The 19,030-nt window shown below is 40.2% G+C and overlaps 5 protein-coding genes across 5 annotated transcripts; 4 read left to right on the top strand and 1 right to left on the bottom strand.

Moving 5' to 3' along the window:
* Nucleotides 1-161: 161 nt before the first annotated feature.
* c15h3orf52 (chromosome 15 C3orf52 homolog) lies at nucleotides 162-6,772 on the top strand. Its single transcript, XM_086080333.1, has 7 exons — nucleotides 162-502; nucleotides 1,297-1,374; nucleotides 1,635-1,700; nucleotides 2,723-2,855; nucleotides 3,835-3,995; nucleotides 4,187-4,257; nucleotides 5,133-6,772. The coding sequence occupies exons 1-7, from the start codon at nucleotides 446-448 to the stop codon at nucleotides 5,320-5,322; spliced, it is 756 nt and encodes a 251-aa protein (XP_085936459.1). The 5' UTR covers nucleotides 162-445; the 3' UTR covers nucleotides 5,323-6,772.
* An 829-nt stretch (nucleotides 6,773-7,601) lies between these two features.
* guca1c (guanylate cyclase activator 1C) lies at nucleotides 7,602-10,609 on the top strand. Its single transcript, XM_086080334.1, has 4 exons — nucleotides 7,602-7,907; nucleotides 7,994-8,143; nucleotides 9,257-9,344; nucleotides 9,590-10,609. Exons 1-4 carry the CDS (start codon nucleotides 7,713-7,715, stop codon nucleotides 9,721-9,723), a joined length of 567 nt encoding a protein of 188 aa, XP_085936460.1. The 5' UTR covers nucleotides 7,602-7,712; the 3' UTR covers nucleotides 9,724-10,609.
* A 1,055-nt stretch (nucleotides 10,610-11,664) lies between these two features.
* Nucleotides 11,665-12,101, top strand: thrsp (thyroid hormone responsive). The gene has a single exon (XM_086080336.1). The coding sequence runs from the start codon at nucleotides 11,699-11,701 to the stop codon at nucleotides 12,080-12,082; it is 384 nt and encodes a 127-aa protein (XP_085936462.1). The 5' UTR covers nucleotides 11,665-11,698; the 3' UTR covers nucleotides 12,083-12,101.
* Nucleotides 12,102-12,346: 245 nt separating this feature from the next.
* Nucleotides 12,347-13,804, bottom strand: ndufc2 (NADH:ubiquinone oxidoreductase subunit C2). Its single transcript, XM_086080335.1, has 3 exons — nucleotides 13,560-13,804; nucleotides 13,248-13,391; nucleotides 12,347-12,465 (listed from the first exon to the last, which is right to left on the bottom strand). Exons 1-3 carry the CDS (start codon nucleotides 13,696-13,698, stop codon nucleotides 12,416-12,418), a joined length of 333 nt encoding a protein of 110 aa, XP_085936461.1. The 5' UTR covers nucleotides 13,699-13,804; the 3' UTR covers nucleotides 12,347-12,415.
* Nucleotides 13,805-14,478: 674 nt separating this feature from the next.
* On the top strand, nucleotides 14,479-18,531 carry rab30 (RAB30, member RAS oncogene family). Its single transcript, XM_086080997.1, has 4 exons — nucleotides 14,479-14,656; nucleotides 15,512-15,610; nucleotides 15,823-16,090; nucleotides 17,151-18,531. The coding sequence occupies exons 2-4, from the start codon at nucleotides 15,518-15,520 to the stop codon at nucleotides 17,399-17,401; spliced, it is 612 nt and encodes a 203-aa protein (XP_085937123.1). The 5' UTR covers nucleotides 14,479-14,656; nucleotides 15,512-15,517; the 3' UTR covers nucleotides 17,402-18,531.
* The last annotated feature ends 499 nt before the right edge of the window (nucleotides 18,532-19,030 follow it).

Here is a 19,030-nt window from a genome sequence, read left to right as displayed (position 1 = left end):
TATAAATCATTGCCTCAGAAAACAGCAAGCTAGAAGTTAAACTGATTTAGGGGGGGGGGGGGGTCTAATTAAAGGTAAAACTCCGACATTTCACACTTTGTACGTTTCACTTCCGGAAAGGTGACCAATCAGAGCGCTCAGGTGGTGACGTACGCTGTGACGCGTTGACTGAAACCTGCGCCCTCACACTACTCTCTCACCTGTCAGATGGTCGGTTCACGGTCAGTGGTTCGGCGGTAGTCGTACGTCGTGTTTCTCACGCGGGTTTGAAACCCGTTTGCAGATTTTCAGTCCGAACAGAGAACCAACTTTTCGATTGTGCTTTCATCTTTCGTCTTTAGACGTTTACGGCCGCCCGCGCGAACTTCGGTTTCGTAGTAGTCGGGACATTTCCGGGTTCGAAATCGTGAGTTTTTTTTTTTTTTTCGGGGGCTTTTTGGGCAACATGGAAGTTGAGTTGCAAACATTTAAAACGAATGGGAGCGACGCCGTGGGCCATTTGGTGAGTAATTGATCGTTTATTTTCCAAAAAGTACATACACACTGTAAAGTAACACTTGGCCGCACTTCCAAACTCATAATGCGCATTCGACGTCATCATTTTGATGCTGCTGCTAATTGCAGTTTATTACCAAACGTCTCATTAAGTGGTCGATTGTTGTGGCTTTTGCTGCAAATGGCCGGTGTGATGTTCATATACGGCAGGACAAATAAACCAATTAGAGACTCATTTGTTACATTTTACACCGCAGTTCCACTTTGTGTCAATTCAAGTGCTTGTTGTGCATCTCAAATTGTTTATTTTTTTTCATGGAAAACGTGTGAAGTTAGTCTAATTATCTCAAATTTAACCTGGAAAATGTATTTGGTCATGTAATATTCCATATCTATATCATAGCTCTATTGTCAAAAATATAAGACTTAAAATATATTTTTTTCATAAACCAAGAGAAAAAACACAAGTCTAGTTTCCTTGTTTAAACTTTTGTAGATTATCATAACCTGGATGATTGCCTCAGAAAAAAACTAACTACATTTTTTGCAGACACATCGGAATTTTCATTTTATTTTTTATTGATATAGCTATAGTAAGTTCAAAATGACTTTGACAAACCTGCCAAAATGTCCGATTGTTGTGAATCAGCGTATGTATGCAATGCAATATGCAATAAAAATATGAAGTGTAAAAAGACATCAACTATGAAAATTTTTATTTTTATTTTCAGTTATTAAGTATTTTTAGTACCATATTTATTATTATTTTAGTATTTTAAGTCAAGTTTGTGTGATTGGCAGGTGAGCACGGGCAACGGTGACAATCACGCCTACAGATGCCGCGACCCGGCCGAGGGAAGCTTGCTGCTGAGCGCTCAGGTGAGCCAGACACAACAAGTTGTCATACAGGAAGTGGTCATATCATGCACAGTTATATAGGAAGCGTCCCCCCCCCCCCCCCCGCGTCGTGTGAAATTTCACATGTACTGTGCAGCAAGTGTTGGTCGGACACATGATTCACCGCGCTGACCAAAAATGACGTTGTCGTTCCAAAGGAAGGGGCGGCGCTTTTAAAGGATGTGTATGTGTGTTTTTATGTATACATATACGCGCGTGTGTGTGTGTGTGTTTTGTTTCAGAACGGTTACAACGGCGACACGATGGCTTCAGGATGTGAGGCAACTGAAGTATTCTCGACATCTCAGGTTTGATTTTTATTCACATTCTTATTATTATATGAATGTTTGTCCGTCCGTCCCTCGTAAAGGGACTGACTTACAGCTTTGCCAAAGAAAATCTGTTCTCATTACTTACTTGGATAAATACAGGCAAAACAATTAGAAGAATAAGTAAAACATATAAATATATATAAAAAGTGTTTCCTTCACCTGCAGAGGTGGCAAATCCAAGCCCAGAAAGTAACAACCCTGCCACAGTTTGGCTTTAGCCCCAGGTGCTATCTAGTTCCCATAGTGCTTATTTACCTGCTAAGGGGCTAGCTAGCTAGGTAGCATCAGGGGTTAAACCCAAACTGTGGCAAGGTTCTTACTTTCAGGTGCTAGCTAGCTAGCTCCCATGTTGCTTGTTTACCTGCTAGGGAGCTAGCTATGTAGCATCAGGGGTTAAACCCAAACTGTGGCAGGGTTTTTACTTCTAGGTGCTAGCTAGCTAGCGCTCATGGTGCTCGTTTACCTGCTAGGTAGCATCAGGGGTTAAAGCCAAACTGTGGCAAGGTTTTTACTTTCATGTGTAGCTATTTAGCTATCTCCATAGCTATCTCCTATGGTGCTTGTTTACCTGCTAGGGAGCTAGCTAGCTATCTAGGTAGCATCAGGGGTTAAAGCCAAACTGTGGCAAGGTTTTTACTTTCAGGTGCTAGCTAGCTAGCGCCCATGGTGCTCGTTTACCTGCTAGGGAGTTAGCTAGGTAGCATCAGGGGTTAAACCCAAACTGTGGCAGGGTTTTTACTTCCAGGTGCTAGCTCGTTAGCTCCCTAGCTAGCTCCTATGGTGCTCCTTTACCTGCTAGGGAGCTATCTCCCATCGTGCTCGTTAACTTGCTAGGGAGCTAGCTAGCTAGCATCAGGGCTAAGGCCAAACTGTGGCAGGGATTTCACTTTCTGGACCTGGATTTGCCATCTCTGTTCACCTGTTAGGTTTTCTTTTCCTACGAGAAATTAGAGGTGGTGTGCGCTGTTCTTGGTGAAAGGTGTTTGTGCTTTTGTCAGGAGAGCGCCGTGCGCAAGGCGAAGCGAGAGCTGTGCGAGGAAGTGTGCGGCAGAGTGCGCCTGTGGATGCTCATTGTCTTCCTCGCCGCCGCCATCGTCGCCGTCGTCCTCGTCTCTCTGGCCGTGTGCGCAGGTAACGCCTCAAAATGAGAACTTCAATTTCGTTTTTAACATCTTCACGCGAGAGGTTGGGAAATTTTGTGAGACTTGGGATGCGTGAACATCTGAAGCAGGGTTGGGGAAAACTTTGAAATGCGGCCGATGGGCCCGGTCAACCAATCCAAACCAATTATTCATACACATTTTTAAAGATGGATATGTGCAATTGTTTATTTGACTTATTTTATTTTATTTACAGTAAACAAATTAAGCAACTATTTGATGATATTAAGTAATAATTATTTTGTTATTTAAAATCAATCAAACTGTTTTTTTTTTTATTACATATTTTTATAAAATGCCATAAATGGTAGTATTTCTTAACTACTGTAATTGTAACATTGTTTCTTTTACTAATATTCAGTTATTTACAATACCAATTAATAACTGAATTAAATAATCATCATAAAGTATCTTTATCATCGTTTAAAAAAGTTATTGTATTTTTAAAAATAAACATTTTTATATTTTTTGTTATGTACATATTTATTTATTAAATAATTAATCAGTTATTTAAATAATAGTGCCAAATGTTAAATATGTAAAACCTATGAGAAAATATATCTTAATTTTAATATTCACGATATAAAATGCAACCAATTATTAAATTGTAAATAAAACATTAAATGCATATGTAAAATTATTTTCTGATTTGTTTTCATTTACAATAAATAAACCAGTTATTTGATCAAATACTAAAATATGAAATTAATATGAAGAGTCGTCTATTTCACTAATATTTGTATGTTATTTTGTATAAATCGATTAACCAATTATTTAATGCCATACATAAAACATGAATACATTTTTTTTTTAATTGAAGCGATTTTAGGAAGGTTGCCATAGATGGCAAAGAGCAAACACGTGATGCTAACCATAGAACAGGACATGGAACTCGCCATTCGGTGATCAATGACCAATAAGTTTCTGTTTGGCGCGTCTTCCCCGCGCAGCCGTTCACGAGGACGTCGACGAGAAATTCGACCGCTCGTCGTTCCGAGTTCCTCGCCTCTTCAACGGCAGCTTCAGGCTGCCCGGCCTCACCTTCAATGAAAATTTCTTCAGCGTTTCGTCCAATCAGAGCCGAGCCATCGCCAGTGACCTGCAAGGCAAGGTGAGACCACCATGGAAATTATACTCTTTTGTCGTTTTTTTTTCTTAAAGGAATTTCTCATTTTCCTTAACCCAAGCACTTGAAATTAGCTTGTGGAGCTTTAGCGCTATCATGCTAACTTGCCAATATGCTCGTAATGCACTCGTTTGTGTCGGCGTGTCCCAACCTGACGACCTCCTCTCCTTTTAAAGCTGTCTGACGTGTACGCATCTTCCCCCGCGCTTGGACGCTACTTCTCCAAAGCGGAAATTCATGCCCTCCGGTAAGCCTGACGTCTTTTTCGTACTTCCACTCATGAGTTTTTTGACATACCAGGTTTTTTCTTCTTTTTTTTTTAAGTTACAAGTGCTTGACATTATTAACATTCAAAATAAATGACTTTATAAATAAATAAATGACTAAAAGTGAACGTAAAAATGGATATAAAAATATAATAAAAAATTACAAAAAATAAATATAAATTGAAATAAAAAACAACAAATACAGTATATAGAACCCTTAACAAATAAATCCAAGTAAAAAAAAAAAAAGAAATATATATATATGTGTGTGTGTGTGTGTTGACATAAATGCAAAATAAATATATAAATAGAATTAAATATCAATCGATAAATAAAAAAGCTCTCTTCTCACATTTATTTATTTCTTGCTGCAGACGCTCTGTCAGGTCTAAATGTTATTCAAATGAGGGGGCGGTCCTAACGTTTGTATTTATTTTGATGTTTTCATTTTCGTTTTTTACTTTTAGTAAAACGAGCATTTTTACTTTTATTTATTTATTTATTTAGGGATGTATATATATCGTTTTTATTTCCATTTATATTATTTTTTTTTCTTCACTCTTATACATTTATTTAGTCATTTATTCATTTTTAATTTTGGCATTTTTGGGTCCTCCATATGAGGGTGATAGCACAAAGACAATTGCACATTGTTTGCAAAAATAGCTAATAAAGGCTATTAAAATAATTTTTCTGACATTCTATTTCATGATGTTCTTAATATATATATATATATATATATATATATATATATAAATTTTTTATTATTATTTATTTTTTATTTAGAAAAGTGTCCATTTTTAGCTTCTTTCTACCAAACCGCCAACGTCGAGCTTTCCGTCTCGTCCTTCCCCAGCAACGGCTCGGTGATCGCCGAGTACCAGCTGACGTTCGTCATGCCGGAGGAGCACGAGGAGCGGCTGAGGAGCTTCACGCTGAGCAGGGAGATGGTGTACAACGTGCTCAGGCAGTTCCTCTTCCAGCAGGAGAGCCGCGCCGCCTCCTCCAACTTGTACATCGACCCCGCTTCCCTCAAGATGTCGTGAGGCGCCATCCACAGGTGGGTCGTTTGCAACGTTGCGGGCAACCACACAAGTCACACGAACCACAGTATTGTGATGAATATAAATGTCAAGTAGCACACGCTGCACGTCACATGATCACTTGCGGCAAATATAGAGCAACACGTCAAACTCGCATGGTCGTCAAATCACATCACATGCAAGTTTGTGGGATTCAAACCCAGATCTCATGACGGCAAGACTGGCCTCCTCACCGCTTTACAACGTGATGTTTATTCCTACAGATACTTCAAATGGTTTAATTACAAAATATAAACGCATACAAATGTCCTGTTCAACAAATTTGACATACACGTGGGATCAATCTAATATAAAACAAAAAGAGTATTATTGTCTTTGTAAAGACAAATTGTCTGTTTTACGTGAGCTTTTTTACCGACTGGTGAGTGTTTGCAAGAGGGCAGCCTTGAGGAAATTGATAACAATCCCTCTTTTTGTTGTAAAATGGAGGATTATTGGTGACCTTTTGTAAACCTTCCGGTGTTTTTCTATGGTTGAACAACAGAGGGCGCTCATGTTTCCTGCACTCTTTGTCTATTTCTGTCATTGCAGTCCAAAGATGAACATATAAGTGCACTTGAGATTAAAAAATTTTTTTTAACAAACCTCACAAAATGTGGACTTGTGCGAGGTTTTATTAAGAAAAAAAAACTTACATGTAATGTGGAAAATGTTTCCTGTCCAATGACCCCAAAAGTGTCCCAAGTTCACATTTTACAAGTTGTTTTAAATAATGAATAATTAAAAAAAAAAATCTAACAAAAATATGAATTTCACATAATGGATGGGAATAACATGGAAGTCCACATTTTGTGATTTTTGTTTTAAACTGGTATAATAAATTCTTAATCAATGAATAACACTTAAGCTCCCGTTTTGTGTGATTTTTGTTTTTCTATCACAAAATGCGCATTTCCGTTCCTGTCCAGTGAATACAATGTAAAGCCCACATTTTGTGTGATTTTTTTTTTTCAACTCTTTTGGGGGAAAAAAGAAAGTCCCAAAATATGGCTGTCCAATGAATAACGTGCAACTTTTGCATTGAAAGTTTTGATATTATTTTAAAAAAAATACTAACAAAATGTGGATTTATGAGTTATTCCCATCCAATAACAAACATTTTGTGAGATCTGTTACTATTTTAAACAATGTTTATTTATTGTACTGTGCAATTTAAAAAGTGTTGGTGTCAGTGGTTGATGTGAGACACTCTTGACTGTGATCCCGCCCAAAACCTCCTTTCCTTTGCCGTCAACTTGTCGGCGCCACTAACCGGATTAAACCCGTTTGTGCCAAATTGTCGTGAACAAATATCCTGACGCTATTTTGTGTTTGTTCATCTAATTACCTCATCGCTGTCGAGATCAATTGACGTTGTCTTTGACGCTTCCATTAAAGGCCCAATATATGCTGAGTGTGTTTGGCTTTTTATTTTTGTGCCATTCTACCACAGAAGACAAAATGGAAAGATAAGCGTAGCACAGCAAATGGAAATGTGAGCTTTATGATTAAAGAAATTATCAATTAAAACATAAATTAATTTTTACAGAGCAGTTGCTAACTTAATAGCATGAAGCTGGACATGCTAGCACAATGGCTAAATTCAATAACGTGCTTGAACAGAGGTGGCAAATCCGGGTCCAGAAACTAAAAACCCTGCCACTGTTTGATTTTAGCCATTAATGCTAGCTAGCTCCCTAGCCGGTAAATGAGCAACATGGGCGCGGGCTAGCTAGTTAGCTCCCTAGCAGGTAAACGAGCACCATGGGTGCTAGCAGCTAGCTCCCTAGCATGTAAACGACCACCATGGGAAATAGCTAGCTAGCACCTGAGGCTAAAGCCAAACTTGTGGCAGGGTTTTTACTTTCTGGACCTGGATTTGCCACCTCTGATTTTCAAACAGATGACTTTACCTAACGCGGGGGCATGTCTTGCTCAAAGGCACTTCAGCAGCAGCCCAAAAAGCAAATAAGCACCTCTTGTCGTGATTTGAAATCGACTTACAATGGAGATGAAGTTTAATTCCAAACCTGCAAGTAACTTAAGTCCAAAAAGAAGGATCACATGTGAGGAATCTCATTTTGGAGGAGAAGAGGTCAGGGTTTTACGAATGTCCGGCTTCCAAAAACTGTGACCCCCACCATCTCGGTGCCGTGTCACCGAACTTCTAAGAAGCCTTGTCCTCGTTATCCCATTAAAGGGTTATGTCTGCTTTTGGCTCCTGCCAAGATCAAGAAGATTAAGTTGACCCTCGCGCGCGCGCGCGCTGAGCGCTTTCCAGCCAGTCGGCTGACGTCCGCTCGCTCATTCGGTTCCCGCCGGCGCTCTCGTCTCCCGCCGCATCCTCCGCCGGCATGGGCGCCCACAACTCCAACCTGGACGACATTCTGGAGGAGGACATGCACCACTGGTACACCAAGTTCATGAAGGAGTCGCCGTCGGGCCTCATCACGCTCTTCGAGCTCAAGACCATGCTGGAGATGAACGGCATGACGGAGGAGGCCAGCAGCTACGTGGACCAGGTCTTCTTCACCTTCGACATGGACGGGGTGAGACGGAGAAGACGTATTTGGGGGGTGGGGAGGTGTGGGGGGGGGGGGGGATAACCCGAGCTAACATGTCAGGCCTTCTGCAGGACGGCTACATCGACTTTGTGGAGTACATCGCCGCCATCAGTCTGCTCCTGAAGGGAGAAGTCAACCAGAAGCTCAAGTGGTACTTCAAGCTCTTCGACCAGGACGGAAACGGGAAAATCGACAAAGATGAAATGGAGACCATCTTCAAGGTATGTTATTTTATTAATTTTTTTTCATGGCTGAGGCATTCCAAGAAGTGTCGAGGCTTAGTGTAAGTGGTCTTAAGTGAATGAACTCGACACAAGTTTTAATCCAGGACTTATTTTTAACCGCACGCAAGTGGTCTGCCACAAGGTGGCGCCGCTTTGTTTTTGTTATGTCTATGCAGCACTTTTTCATTTGGCGATCAGTGTAATTTTTTTTTTCACACTTAAAAAAATTAAATAAATAATTCATTCACAATCAAACATTAGTAACATCAAACAAGTACCTTTTGACACATAAACATTCAACAAAAACGCTAAGGGGATAACTAAAACATTTCAAATAAAATTCTAAGAATGTTATTCAACACAAGCAGAAATAGTCATTGCGTTTTTTTCTTCATAATTGACAAAATGTAAAGCCTGACTTTGTGAATGAAAGCCCAAAAAAGTTTAATTCCCATAAATTTGCATTTATGTATGTGGAATTTCGCCAAAATGATAAATAAATTAACCAAAAACGTATTTGGTTTTTTTTCATTTCTTTCAACAAAACCAAAAATAACATTCTTCCAAAATAAAACAAGATCTTTATCAATATAAATTCTTTCAAAACTACAGTCTAGACCAGAATAAATGGGGTATATGCCCCGTACGGGGGAGGCGGGACTTCCGACTTTCTGGTTTTCACACAGCAGCTTTGTTTCCGTTTCCTGTTTGCGACGTTGTGGGCCGCGTCTCAGTTCTTGCGCTTCCGTCTTTGTGCCCCTCGGTTGCGCGTTCCCGTCGACGAGTGCGTCTGTTTCAGTTGTCCGAAGCATTTCAGTGAGTTGAGACACGATGGGCGGAACCGCGCGGTTGGGGGGGGGGGGGGCAAGAGTGGAGTGGGGGGCGCAAGAGTGGGGGGGGGGCGCAAGAGTGGGGGGGGGCGCAAGAGTCGGTGTGCGAGTGTTGGAACGCGGCCATCAGTGGCCGTAAACGACGCTGGCGTGTGAAACCCGGAAGTCCGTGACATCTACCCCATTCACTTGTTGACATTGCCAAAATAAATCAACAGTGTCCCAAAAGTGTTGCCGCGTGGCCGAGCCAATGCTTCTGAGTATCCGTGTCTCCCACCAGGCCATTCAAGACATCACGAGGAGCTACGAAATCCCCCCCGAAGAGATCGTCACGCTCATTTACGAAAGGATCGACGTCAACGGGGAAGGTGAGATCGCGCCTCCCTCCGCTCGGGCATTTTCAGTACCGAGCCAATGCTGAGAGACGGGCCTTTTCTACCAGTACTATTTTGTAGAAAATAATAATAATTTGCATAGATGCTCAGCTATAAGCATTTGCACGAACGGAGCGAAACCGATTTCGTATGAAAAGTCGTCACGCGCTACAAAATGCTGCTCATCTCTCAGCATTCACGTGACATTTTGGGACGCCATCTTGTATTGGTCCGCGCAGGCGAGCTGACCTTGGAGGAGTTCATCAGCGGCGCTCGGGAGCACGCCGACATCATGGAGATGCTCACCAAGATGATGGACCTCACCAACGTACTGGAGATCATCATCATGGGACAATGCAAGAAGTCCAAATAAGGAGCCAGGCGGGACGCTGCCCACTTGAAAAGCGTGCGTCGGCCCTTCGGTGGAGAAGGGGCCCCCCGTTTCACACAGGAGGACGCCATTTTGATAGATTTCCTTTGAGAAGATGAGATAATGGTGACATGGACCCAAGAATGCTGCCAGGACTATCTGGGTTGAGCAAGGCCCAGGTAACTTAGGTGAAAGGTCAAAATGGGTTATTTTATTTTCGCCAGTCACAATAATTGACCGATCGTTTTCTAACTCGCACGGGTGGCGGAAGTAATTCATAGTCGATTGATTTTGAGATGTCAGGTTGGAGTAGTTGAGTCGTTGAAGTCAAAAGTGGGAAAAAAATATCTGTGCAAATGTGTTGTTTTCACATGTCCAAAAAAATTATAATCAGATTTCAAGTTTTCTGCTGTATTTCTTTTGAGTCATATTTGGTAGAGAGGATTTCCACTTGCCAACCTTATTGATTTTAAACGCCGTCTGAGACATGATTGCCAAAAGTAGTTAAAGTCTCATTTAAAAAAAAAAAAAAAACTCTACATTTTCAGATCCGCATTTGTGAGCCCGATTGATTTTTAAGGGTGTCAAGATGTAATTTTATTATTATTTATCAGAGCACAAGCCCATTCCCTGATATGAAGTTGAAACCTACCCTAGGGTTTGTTTTTGATTAAAGCAAAGAATACAATTGATTCTGACTCAAGATGGCCGACATTGTTGACATCATTGGTCAACTATGTATCGTATTTCTTGTACAGTACTGTATAGTATTAGATGGTGCAGGTCGTGTACCTAATGTTGTGGCCACTGACTATCTGTGATGTGTTTTTAATGTCTTCTGTTTGCACTACAGTGTTGCCTTAATAATAAGACCGCTCTTCACACTGCATACGTTTGCTGAGTGTTTTTTTTTTGTTTAGTCCGTCAGACTGGAAAATAAATGGACAAAATACAACAGGAACCTCAGGATAAAGTAAAAAAGAAAAATCAATCTAATAACTAAATAAACACAGGCTACTTTGACCTTAGGACAAATACGGCTTTGCTCAGCTGATTTTAGAAGTTAAAAAAAAAAAAAAAAAACTTGGTGCCTTTTTACAGCTGAGGTGGCGTTAATGATCCACTTGCTGGTACAATGACAAAACTAATCGAACCAAGAGGAAATATCATTCATGAAAGATGAATATGCTTGTTCTTTGCCTGCCAAGATGTATTTTTTATCATAAGGCAGAGGATTTCTTTTCTTTTTTTTTGCTTAATAATCTTAAAGTGTTAAATATTGTAAGTTTTTTTCTCTGTCGAGCATTTCACTTGTTTCAAACATTTAAGCCCAGTTTATGCAGTGTAGGAACATTTATAGATCTGCTAATGACTCAAGTATATAACATTCATATATTATTGCCGTATTCATATTCTATTGGCAGATAATTTCGTTTAATCTTTTTTTTTTGGGGGGGGGGTAGTTTTTAGCGCAAGAACATTTTGTTGGCCTAAAAAAGCTAACTTTTTTTCCAGTCATGTTTCAATCTTTTACAAAGTTAAAATGACAGGCAATGATTTGTAATCATGTATATAGTTTTTCAGTGAGGAGTCAAAATTTTCGTATTATATTGGCAGACAATTTATCTTAAATCAATAAACACATTTTATTTTCTTGATTTTAATCTCTTTTTGCCTTTTTTTTTTTTGGAGGGTAGCTACTGTTTTCTTATGACATTTTGACAAGTCAAATGTTCCTGTTCTGTTGGCAAATCATTTTGCTTATATTATGTAACTATTTATTTTTTTCAAGCCAAGTTTTTACAGTCAACATACAGTACACGCTGCTCAACTCAAACAAGAGATAAGCATTAACACGGAATAGCACCCGAGGGCGTTGCCAGTCGAGTGGCACGATGTGCCTTGCTTACATAACCGCAGCGCCGGTATAAATTCACATGCTCAGAAAGCAGTCCGGCCGATTTGGCCCGCGAAAGCAATGCAGTCGGCCGAGTTTCACCGCAACAGCCTGCTGCTGGCCTTGAGGGGCTACAGCTCGGCGGTCGGTCGCATGGAGCGGACGGTCCTCCTGCCGAGCCTGCTGCGAGACGTCCCGGCCGACGAGGAGCCTTCGCGGGACTTGTACGGCGACTACCTGATGCTCAAGGCGGCGAGGAGCGCGGTGGAGAGCGGCCCGGCGCACCCCGAGGACAACGTGTCCAAGGTCGTCCTGGTGGACCGAGCGCTGCCGGAGCAGGAGCAGGAGCCGGAGAGCCTCCTGCGCTTCCACCTGAGCGGACTCTTCGCCGTCGTCAGCCAGCTGATGCGCAGGAGCCACCGGCTGACGCAGAAGTACTTGGACATCATCGGCATTTCCAATTAAATAGCGGTGGCACCTTGAATGATTCTTTTTTTCTTTAAGCACGAGCTTGAAACAGTCCCGAGAACTGTCCGTGTTGCCGCCACATTTACACAGGTGCCTGCAGAATTTGTTTTGAAGCATCATGGGGGAAGGTTGAAAAAAAAAGTCGATGCTCTATGACTGATTGCACACACTAAGAATAAAATAAATAAAATACTAAGTCAAAAACAACTGGTGAATAATGTATGAGCGAATAAACACTGATTGAAAAAGAGACAATTGGAATATGTTGTAGATACTTTTACTAAATTACATAAAGAACCATTTTGGACAGAAGAGATGTGACATGATAGCTTAGCGCGCAGGATAGAAAGGCTCCACTATTTCAGCAAAGGTCTTCTTTTCTGGTGAAAAAAAAAAAAAAAAGATGTTCATTAGTCTACCTATCCTATATCACCTACTACCAAATATATCATATTTTTTTTTCATCATTTAAAAACTCATCCAATACCTGTGCCACTTAAACTCACAATGACATACAATTATGTTTGTGTTAATTCTTAATTCTATAATTATTTTATATTAATAGCTTTTTTCTTTTCTTTTTTTTACTGCTACTAAATAATGACAAATGATGCACCATTTTTTTCCTTCACATTTTGTGGTCTTTTCATTAAAACATACTATTGAATTAAACTACATGGGCACAACTATTTACATTTTTGTGTTATAATTTATACATTTTATTTCATCCTTGTTTTTATTTACATTTATACTTGCTACATAAAAAAAGAGCCCCCAAAATTATACACGACATACTGTACAACAATATTTATATATAAAAAAAAAATCCAGATTGATTTGAGCCTTATTTTTTTGTAATTGAAAACGCCACACATATTTTGGATATTATAGTATTTATAATTTTAGATAAAAATATTGTTTTAGTAAAAAAAAAAAAAAAGACTGCTTACATTTAAAAAAAAAAATCTACCAATATAGAATTTGCTTGAGCTGTCTTCGTAAATCATTATTTATCAATGATATGTACTGTATAAACACTTAAGAAATACTAACTCCGTAAGTTCACACATACTGTATTAAGCAGCCCTACTAAATAACTACCAAAGCTATTGGAAGTCCAATGAGAACCAACAGAAGCTTTGTCCACAACAACTGAGCTCACCCTTGGGTACAAAGTCCTCGGGGTGCAGTTTCATGTACTCGTTCATGTCTCGGTCCAATTTGGCGTACACATAATTTTCATATTTAGTCAGGTGGTAGCCGATGAACCAGCCGGCTGACGTCAGCAGGACCTGTCGATGAACTCCTGACAATATATCAAAATAATTTGACATGAAAACCATAGGTGAAAATCTAAAAATCACATTCTTAAAAGAGGCAAAAATAAATTACTTTACATAACACATGTATTAAATAATCTTACTTCCATTATTGGGTTCGTTCGAGTAAATGAGTACATGCTACGAGTGCTAACCTGACTTTAGCGGCGGGCGGTGAAGAATGGCGTTTTGAACCATGACGGAGAACCAGCCCAAGGCGGCCAGCCACAGCGAGTTTCGGTTCACGATGCCGGGTGGGGGGAGCCCCTTGCCCTCGTCCGGAAAGAAACCCATGGATCACAAAATCCAAAAGACGTCCTCCTGTCTTGTCTTGACCTCAGTTTTTAGCAAACACCGTCCATTAAGCTTCCGCCTTCTGGAGGAAATCGAGGTTGTGACGTCACGTACACAAGGAAAAAATGTTCGGCAGGAAATAAGGCTTAGGAAATGCAATGGAGGTTCCGCCTTTACTCAGTGGATAACATAAGGTACAATGTATGTTGTTGTTTTTTGTACGTCAAATCAAATATCCATATCAACACAATTATACGATTATAGCAATAAATTAAACTAATGGCAGTTACATCATTATTTGCAATTAAAAGAAAAGTCTAAAATAGTTACTCATCTTTATTGTTTTTATAGATGCAAGAAGAAGTTTAATTTGTATTTTTAGGAAGCATTAAAGGCTGTTTAAAAATATCTTGTTAATCTTGTTTTTTTTCTATGTCGAAGAACCAAATGGGTTTTATCTCTTCATTTTAATATCCAATTATATTTTTTTGTGAATATTATTTGTAAACATGTAAACATATGCAATTAATAGTAATGGTAATATTTTTAGTGAAATGCATGATTTTAAGAAGCCGGATATTTGAAGAATCGAACGAGTTTTAATACTTTATTAAGCACATCATTATTATTATTATTATTATGCTTATTATGATGATTATTATTATATTTAAGAAGAAGCCAGAAGAGTTTGCAGTGCGGTGTTCCGTTAGGCGAAGACGTCATTGAAGTGCAGTCTCCCTCCCTCCCTCCCTCCCTCCCTCCTCCTGCTCCAACTCCATCAGAAGAAGGAGGACACACACACACACACACACAGGAGTTGTGCTCCGAAACTCCCCAGCCAGCCGTGCCGTGCCGTTCCTTACCGTGCGGTGTGTGTGTGTGTGGCCGCTTGATGAGGTGACCGATGCATCGCGATTAGCCATCCAAAGCGGGGCCATCCCCTGTTTGTTCTACTGAGGTAAGTGTCACTCTGGTCTTTTTTCCTCCATCGGGCTTCATCTCCACAAAGGAAAAGAGCCAAAATGGCTTCACTCGGTGGCTAGCTGCTCGTTAGCTGTCCTCGCCGAAACGTCAATAAAGATGATGACCGTCCAAAGTTGACACATTTGCCCCGCGTCCGTTTGGTTGAGCGAACGGATAAATATAATGACTAAAAGGGCTAGTTAACAATGACACGGGGGGGGGGGGGAAGAAAGAAAATGACAAAACTGCTATGTGTTGTTAGTTTTTTTTAATAGCATATATTTCTTCCAAGATATTTCGTTCATCAACACAGGGTACAACGTTAACTTCGCCTGCTGCATTTACTGTACAACACTTTCGTTATTATGATCACGACTTACGAGCTTAATGCTTTCCTTTCCACGCTCGTATCTCAGTATACCAGTACTGATTCAAGTCGTTCATTTGCCGTTTTTGTGCTCGCCGAAGTGTTACTTTGGCCCCATCGTGTGGTATCTTGGTACTAAAGAACTACAGTGGGACTGCAACTGAGCCCTGCCGTGAAAATCTGCAAATAATTGAAGGTTTGCAATTGCATACGAATGCACAAGATGGCGACAGAGCACTGAACTCTATTGAACAAGGCTATGGCCTGACTAATGAAGTTACTCTCTCTGTTGTCTACACATAGTCACTCTATTCACGTAGAATTAGTTTGTTCATTTATTTTTTATAAAATCCAATGTTTTCTATTCATTCCACCATTTTTTCCACCATATCATTCTTTGCAGTGCTAACTTGGCTGTAGCTGCCCTTTGTGATTTCCGGAACATTCAGTAAAGATAATTCTATTTTGTTTTTGTTTCTCTAGTTGAGCATGAGTATGGAGGATTATGACTACCTGTTTAAAATCGTTCTGATCGGGAACGCCGGAGTCGGGAAGACATGCCTCGTACGCCGCTTCACTCAGGTTTGTTGTGATTAAAAAAAAAAAAAAGGCAACAAAAAGTGATGTCATTTATTCATTTACCATTCTTAATATTTATCACATTCTCAACATTCACACATTTTCCCAATCATTTTCCAAATTTCTAAATGCAAATATACTGAAGTGATTTGGCAGTAATTCATTCGCACACCACTAGAGGGAGCCCACCTGAACTTATTCTCTGCTTCTTCCAGGGGCTTTTCCCACCCGGACAGGGGGCAACGATCGGGGTGGATTTCATGATCAAGACGGTGGAGATTAAGGGTCAGAAGGTGAAGCTGCAGATATGGGACACTGCGGGCCAGGAGAGGTTCCGCTCCATCACTCAGAGTTACTACCGCAGTGCCAACGCCCTCATTCTCACCTACGACATCACCTGCGAGGACTCCTTCCGGTGCCTTCCCGAGTGGCTGCGGGAGATCGAGCAGTACGCCAACAACCAGGTGGTCACTGTGTTAGTCGGTGAGTTGACGTTTTACGGCCAAAATTCTCAGTTTCAATTCCCAAAGCCATTTTTATATTCATTTATCTGTTATTGTAATTTGTATTCGCCACAATTTTTTGCTGTGAAACAACTCCCACATAACACTTCCGATTTACATCGATCAAATTTCAACTTGCTTCAAAAATGTACGCTTTCCGGGGTATTTATCGTCTGATTCCACATTACTTGCAGGATTGATACAATTGAATGATAAATATAAACTTTTCCCGATTCATTTTCAATGGGACTGACATTGAAGTCCCACTTTCCACGCCCACTTTTTTACATACAACTGATCATCATTACCAGCTGTCTAATACTCAGTGGCACATTTGGTAAATTGCCTTGTCCAGTAACCAAGAGGTCACGGGTTCGAATTCCACCTCCCACTGTACATTGCAAATATATCCATGGCAATTATACATGTATACCAACTGACTATCAAAGTTCAATTTTTCCATCTAAATGAATGGAGGGTACTTTCAGGGTACACTTTTACATATAAATTTCAGCTTGCTTCAAAACTTCACCCCTCCCGGTTTCAAGTGTTCTTTTTTATTAATTTATCTTTCAATCTTTTATCTTTTACTTCATCAGCTTTCAGCTTAGCATTCGGCTATTAGCATTCAGTTTAGCATTTAGCTATTAGCATTTAGCTATTAGCATTTAGCTATTAGCATTTAGCTATTAGCATTTAGCTATTAGCATTTAGCTATTAGCATTTTGCTATTAGCATTTTGCTATTAGCATTTTGCTATTAGCATTTTTGCCATTAGCATTTTGCTATTAGCATTTTGCTATTAGCATTTTGCTATTAGCATTTCGCTATTAGCATTTCGCTATTAGCATTTAGCTATTAGCAATTAGCATTCAGTTTAGCATTGAACTATTAGCATTCAGCCTTCAGCATTCCCACGCAATTTCTGCAGAAATTGCACTTAGTCTTATTATTATTATTGTACATTGGTATTTGAAAGTTGCATTCTACTACACTGCAATGTCGATTTAAATCCGTTTACCTATCATCCTCTTGGCCAGGTAACAAGATCGACCTGTCCGAGAAGCGCGAGGTGGCGCGGCAGCGCGCCGAGGACTTTGCGGAGGCGCAGCGCATGCTGTACCTGGAGACCTCTGCCAAGGAGTCGGACAACGTGGAGAAGCTCTTCCTGGATCTGGCCTGCCAGCTCATCCGCGAGGCCAAGCACAACAAGCTGGACGACAACGACGCGGCGCCTGCGCCCGGCGAGGGCAAGACCATCAGCTACCTGGGCTGCTGCAGCCTCAACTAGCACCGCGGCGAGGGCTCCCCCTCCCGTCCCCGTGGCAACCAATCACGCCGCAAAGTCTCGGTATTCACCAGCAGTGTTATTAGCGCTCGGCCAGGTCGCGTTCTGTTGCCGTTTACATTGGAGAATGTGCTTACTTTCTTAATATGTTGCACAATTGTCTTGTCCACATGGAACGCCCTTGCAGCATTTAGTCCTCATCCTTGAGTACCATGTACTAGTATTCTCTTTTCCCTCACTAGTAAAACCACTACTACTTAATGGCATTGTCCTCACTACTGTATGACGTCTCTGCACAGTCGTAGGACAACTAAATGTTACTACTAGCGAGTAGAGGAAGAATATCGACGAAATAGTACTACAAACTAGACTTAAGTGCAATTTCTGGAGAAATTGCGCGGGAATGCTGAAAGCTAAATGCTAAGATTTGAATGCTTATGAAGTAAATTGAGGGATAAATTATGAAATGATGACCTCCTGGTTACTGGACAACGCACTTTACCAACTATGCCACCGAGCAGTATCAGACACCTGGTAATGATGATAACTGTGTTACTACTAGTGAGCAAAGAGTGTACTAGTACACGGACACGGGATTTCCATATGCCCTTGCGCCACGACAAACTGTGAAATATTTTGCCTCCTACTTGCTGCTACTGTTTGGTTTTTAGCCAGCGTGAATCAGCATTTTATTCCTTTTTTTTTACTTTTTCGCGCTGTGGAGAGTTTTAACAGACTAATATTCGATTTGGCGTTTCTTTTGGCAACATGGCCTCCTGTCTTGTAGTTTGTGCGTGGTTGTGTTTCATGCACGTCCCAGCATGTTTTCTCCACAACTGCCATGTCGTGCTGATGTATTGATCAGAAGTGTAACGTACTGTAATGCACACACACGCCGGATAACTGCACACTTTTTTTTCTTTTTTTTTACTGTTACATTTTTTTGTTGTTGTACAAACTTAGCACTTTGCTTTTTATATGTTACTTGATTTTTATTTTTAATTCTTATTTGCCGTTACTTTTTGTTAACCCATTGGATTTTGGTTAACGCAGTAGGAAAACACTACGGGGATGTTTCTGTGTAGAAAATATACGCTAAAGTACTCTGTATAATATTAAATAATCCAACTAAATGTGGTCTTCGTGTTTCTCGAGCTAGCTTTTTGGTGTAGCTCCCCCAACTACTTTTTTGTTTTGTATTTATCGTATTAAAAATAATTGGTTTATTGGTTGGAAATCAAGCAAAAACACCTAGATATAATTTACAGCAACAATATTGACAGAATGAAAAACCTTTTTATTTTATTTATTTATTTATTTTTATCAAATGTTATTTCTGTAGCACTTAAAAAACTGACAAAAAAAAACAGGAACAAAATTCTGTACATAATTAAACAAAGAACGACATACATCACAATAAATAACAAAATGATGAATAACAAAACCCTACAATAGATAGATTGTTCTTCAAAACAAAACCGTATTTCTTGAAAATCTGTCCCGATGTTGGCCGCCTGCTGTTCCGTGAGCGGCCTGTTGGTGGTCTAAGGAGCATGAAGTAGTCAGACTCTCCAGAAAGAAAGCGAAGAAGAGCTCACATCTATGAAGTTGTTAGGAGGTTTAAATAATAAT

The sequence above is a fragment of the Leptonotus elevatus genome, chromosome 7 (genome assembly GCF_054856555.1).
Source record: "Leptonotus elevatus isolate MCC_2025b chromosome 7, RoL_Lele_1.0, whole genome shotgun sequence".
Lineage (NCBI taxonomy): Eukaryota > Metazoa > Chordata > Actinopteri > Syngnathiformes > Syngnathidae > Leptonotus > Leptonotus elevatus.
This window is presented reverse-complemented; position numbering and strand designations above follow the sequence as displayed.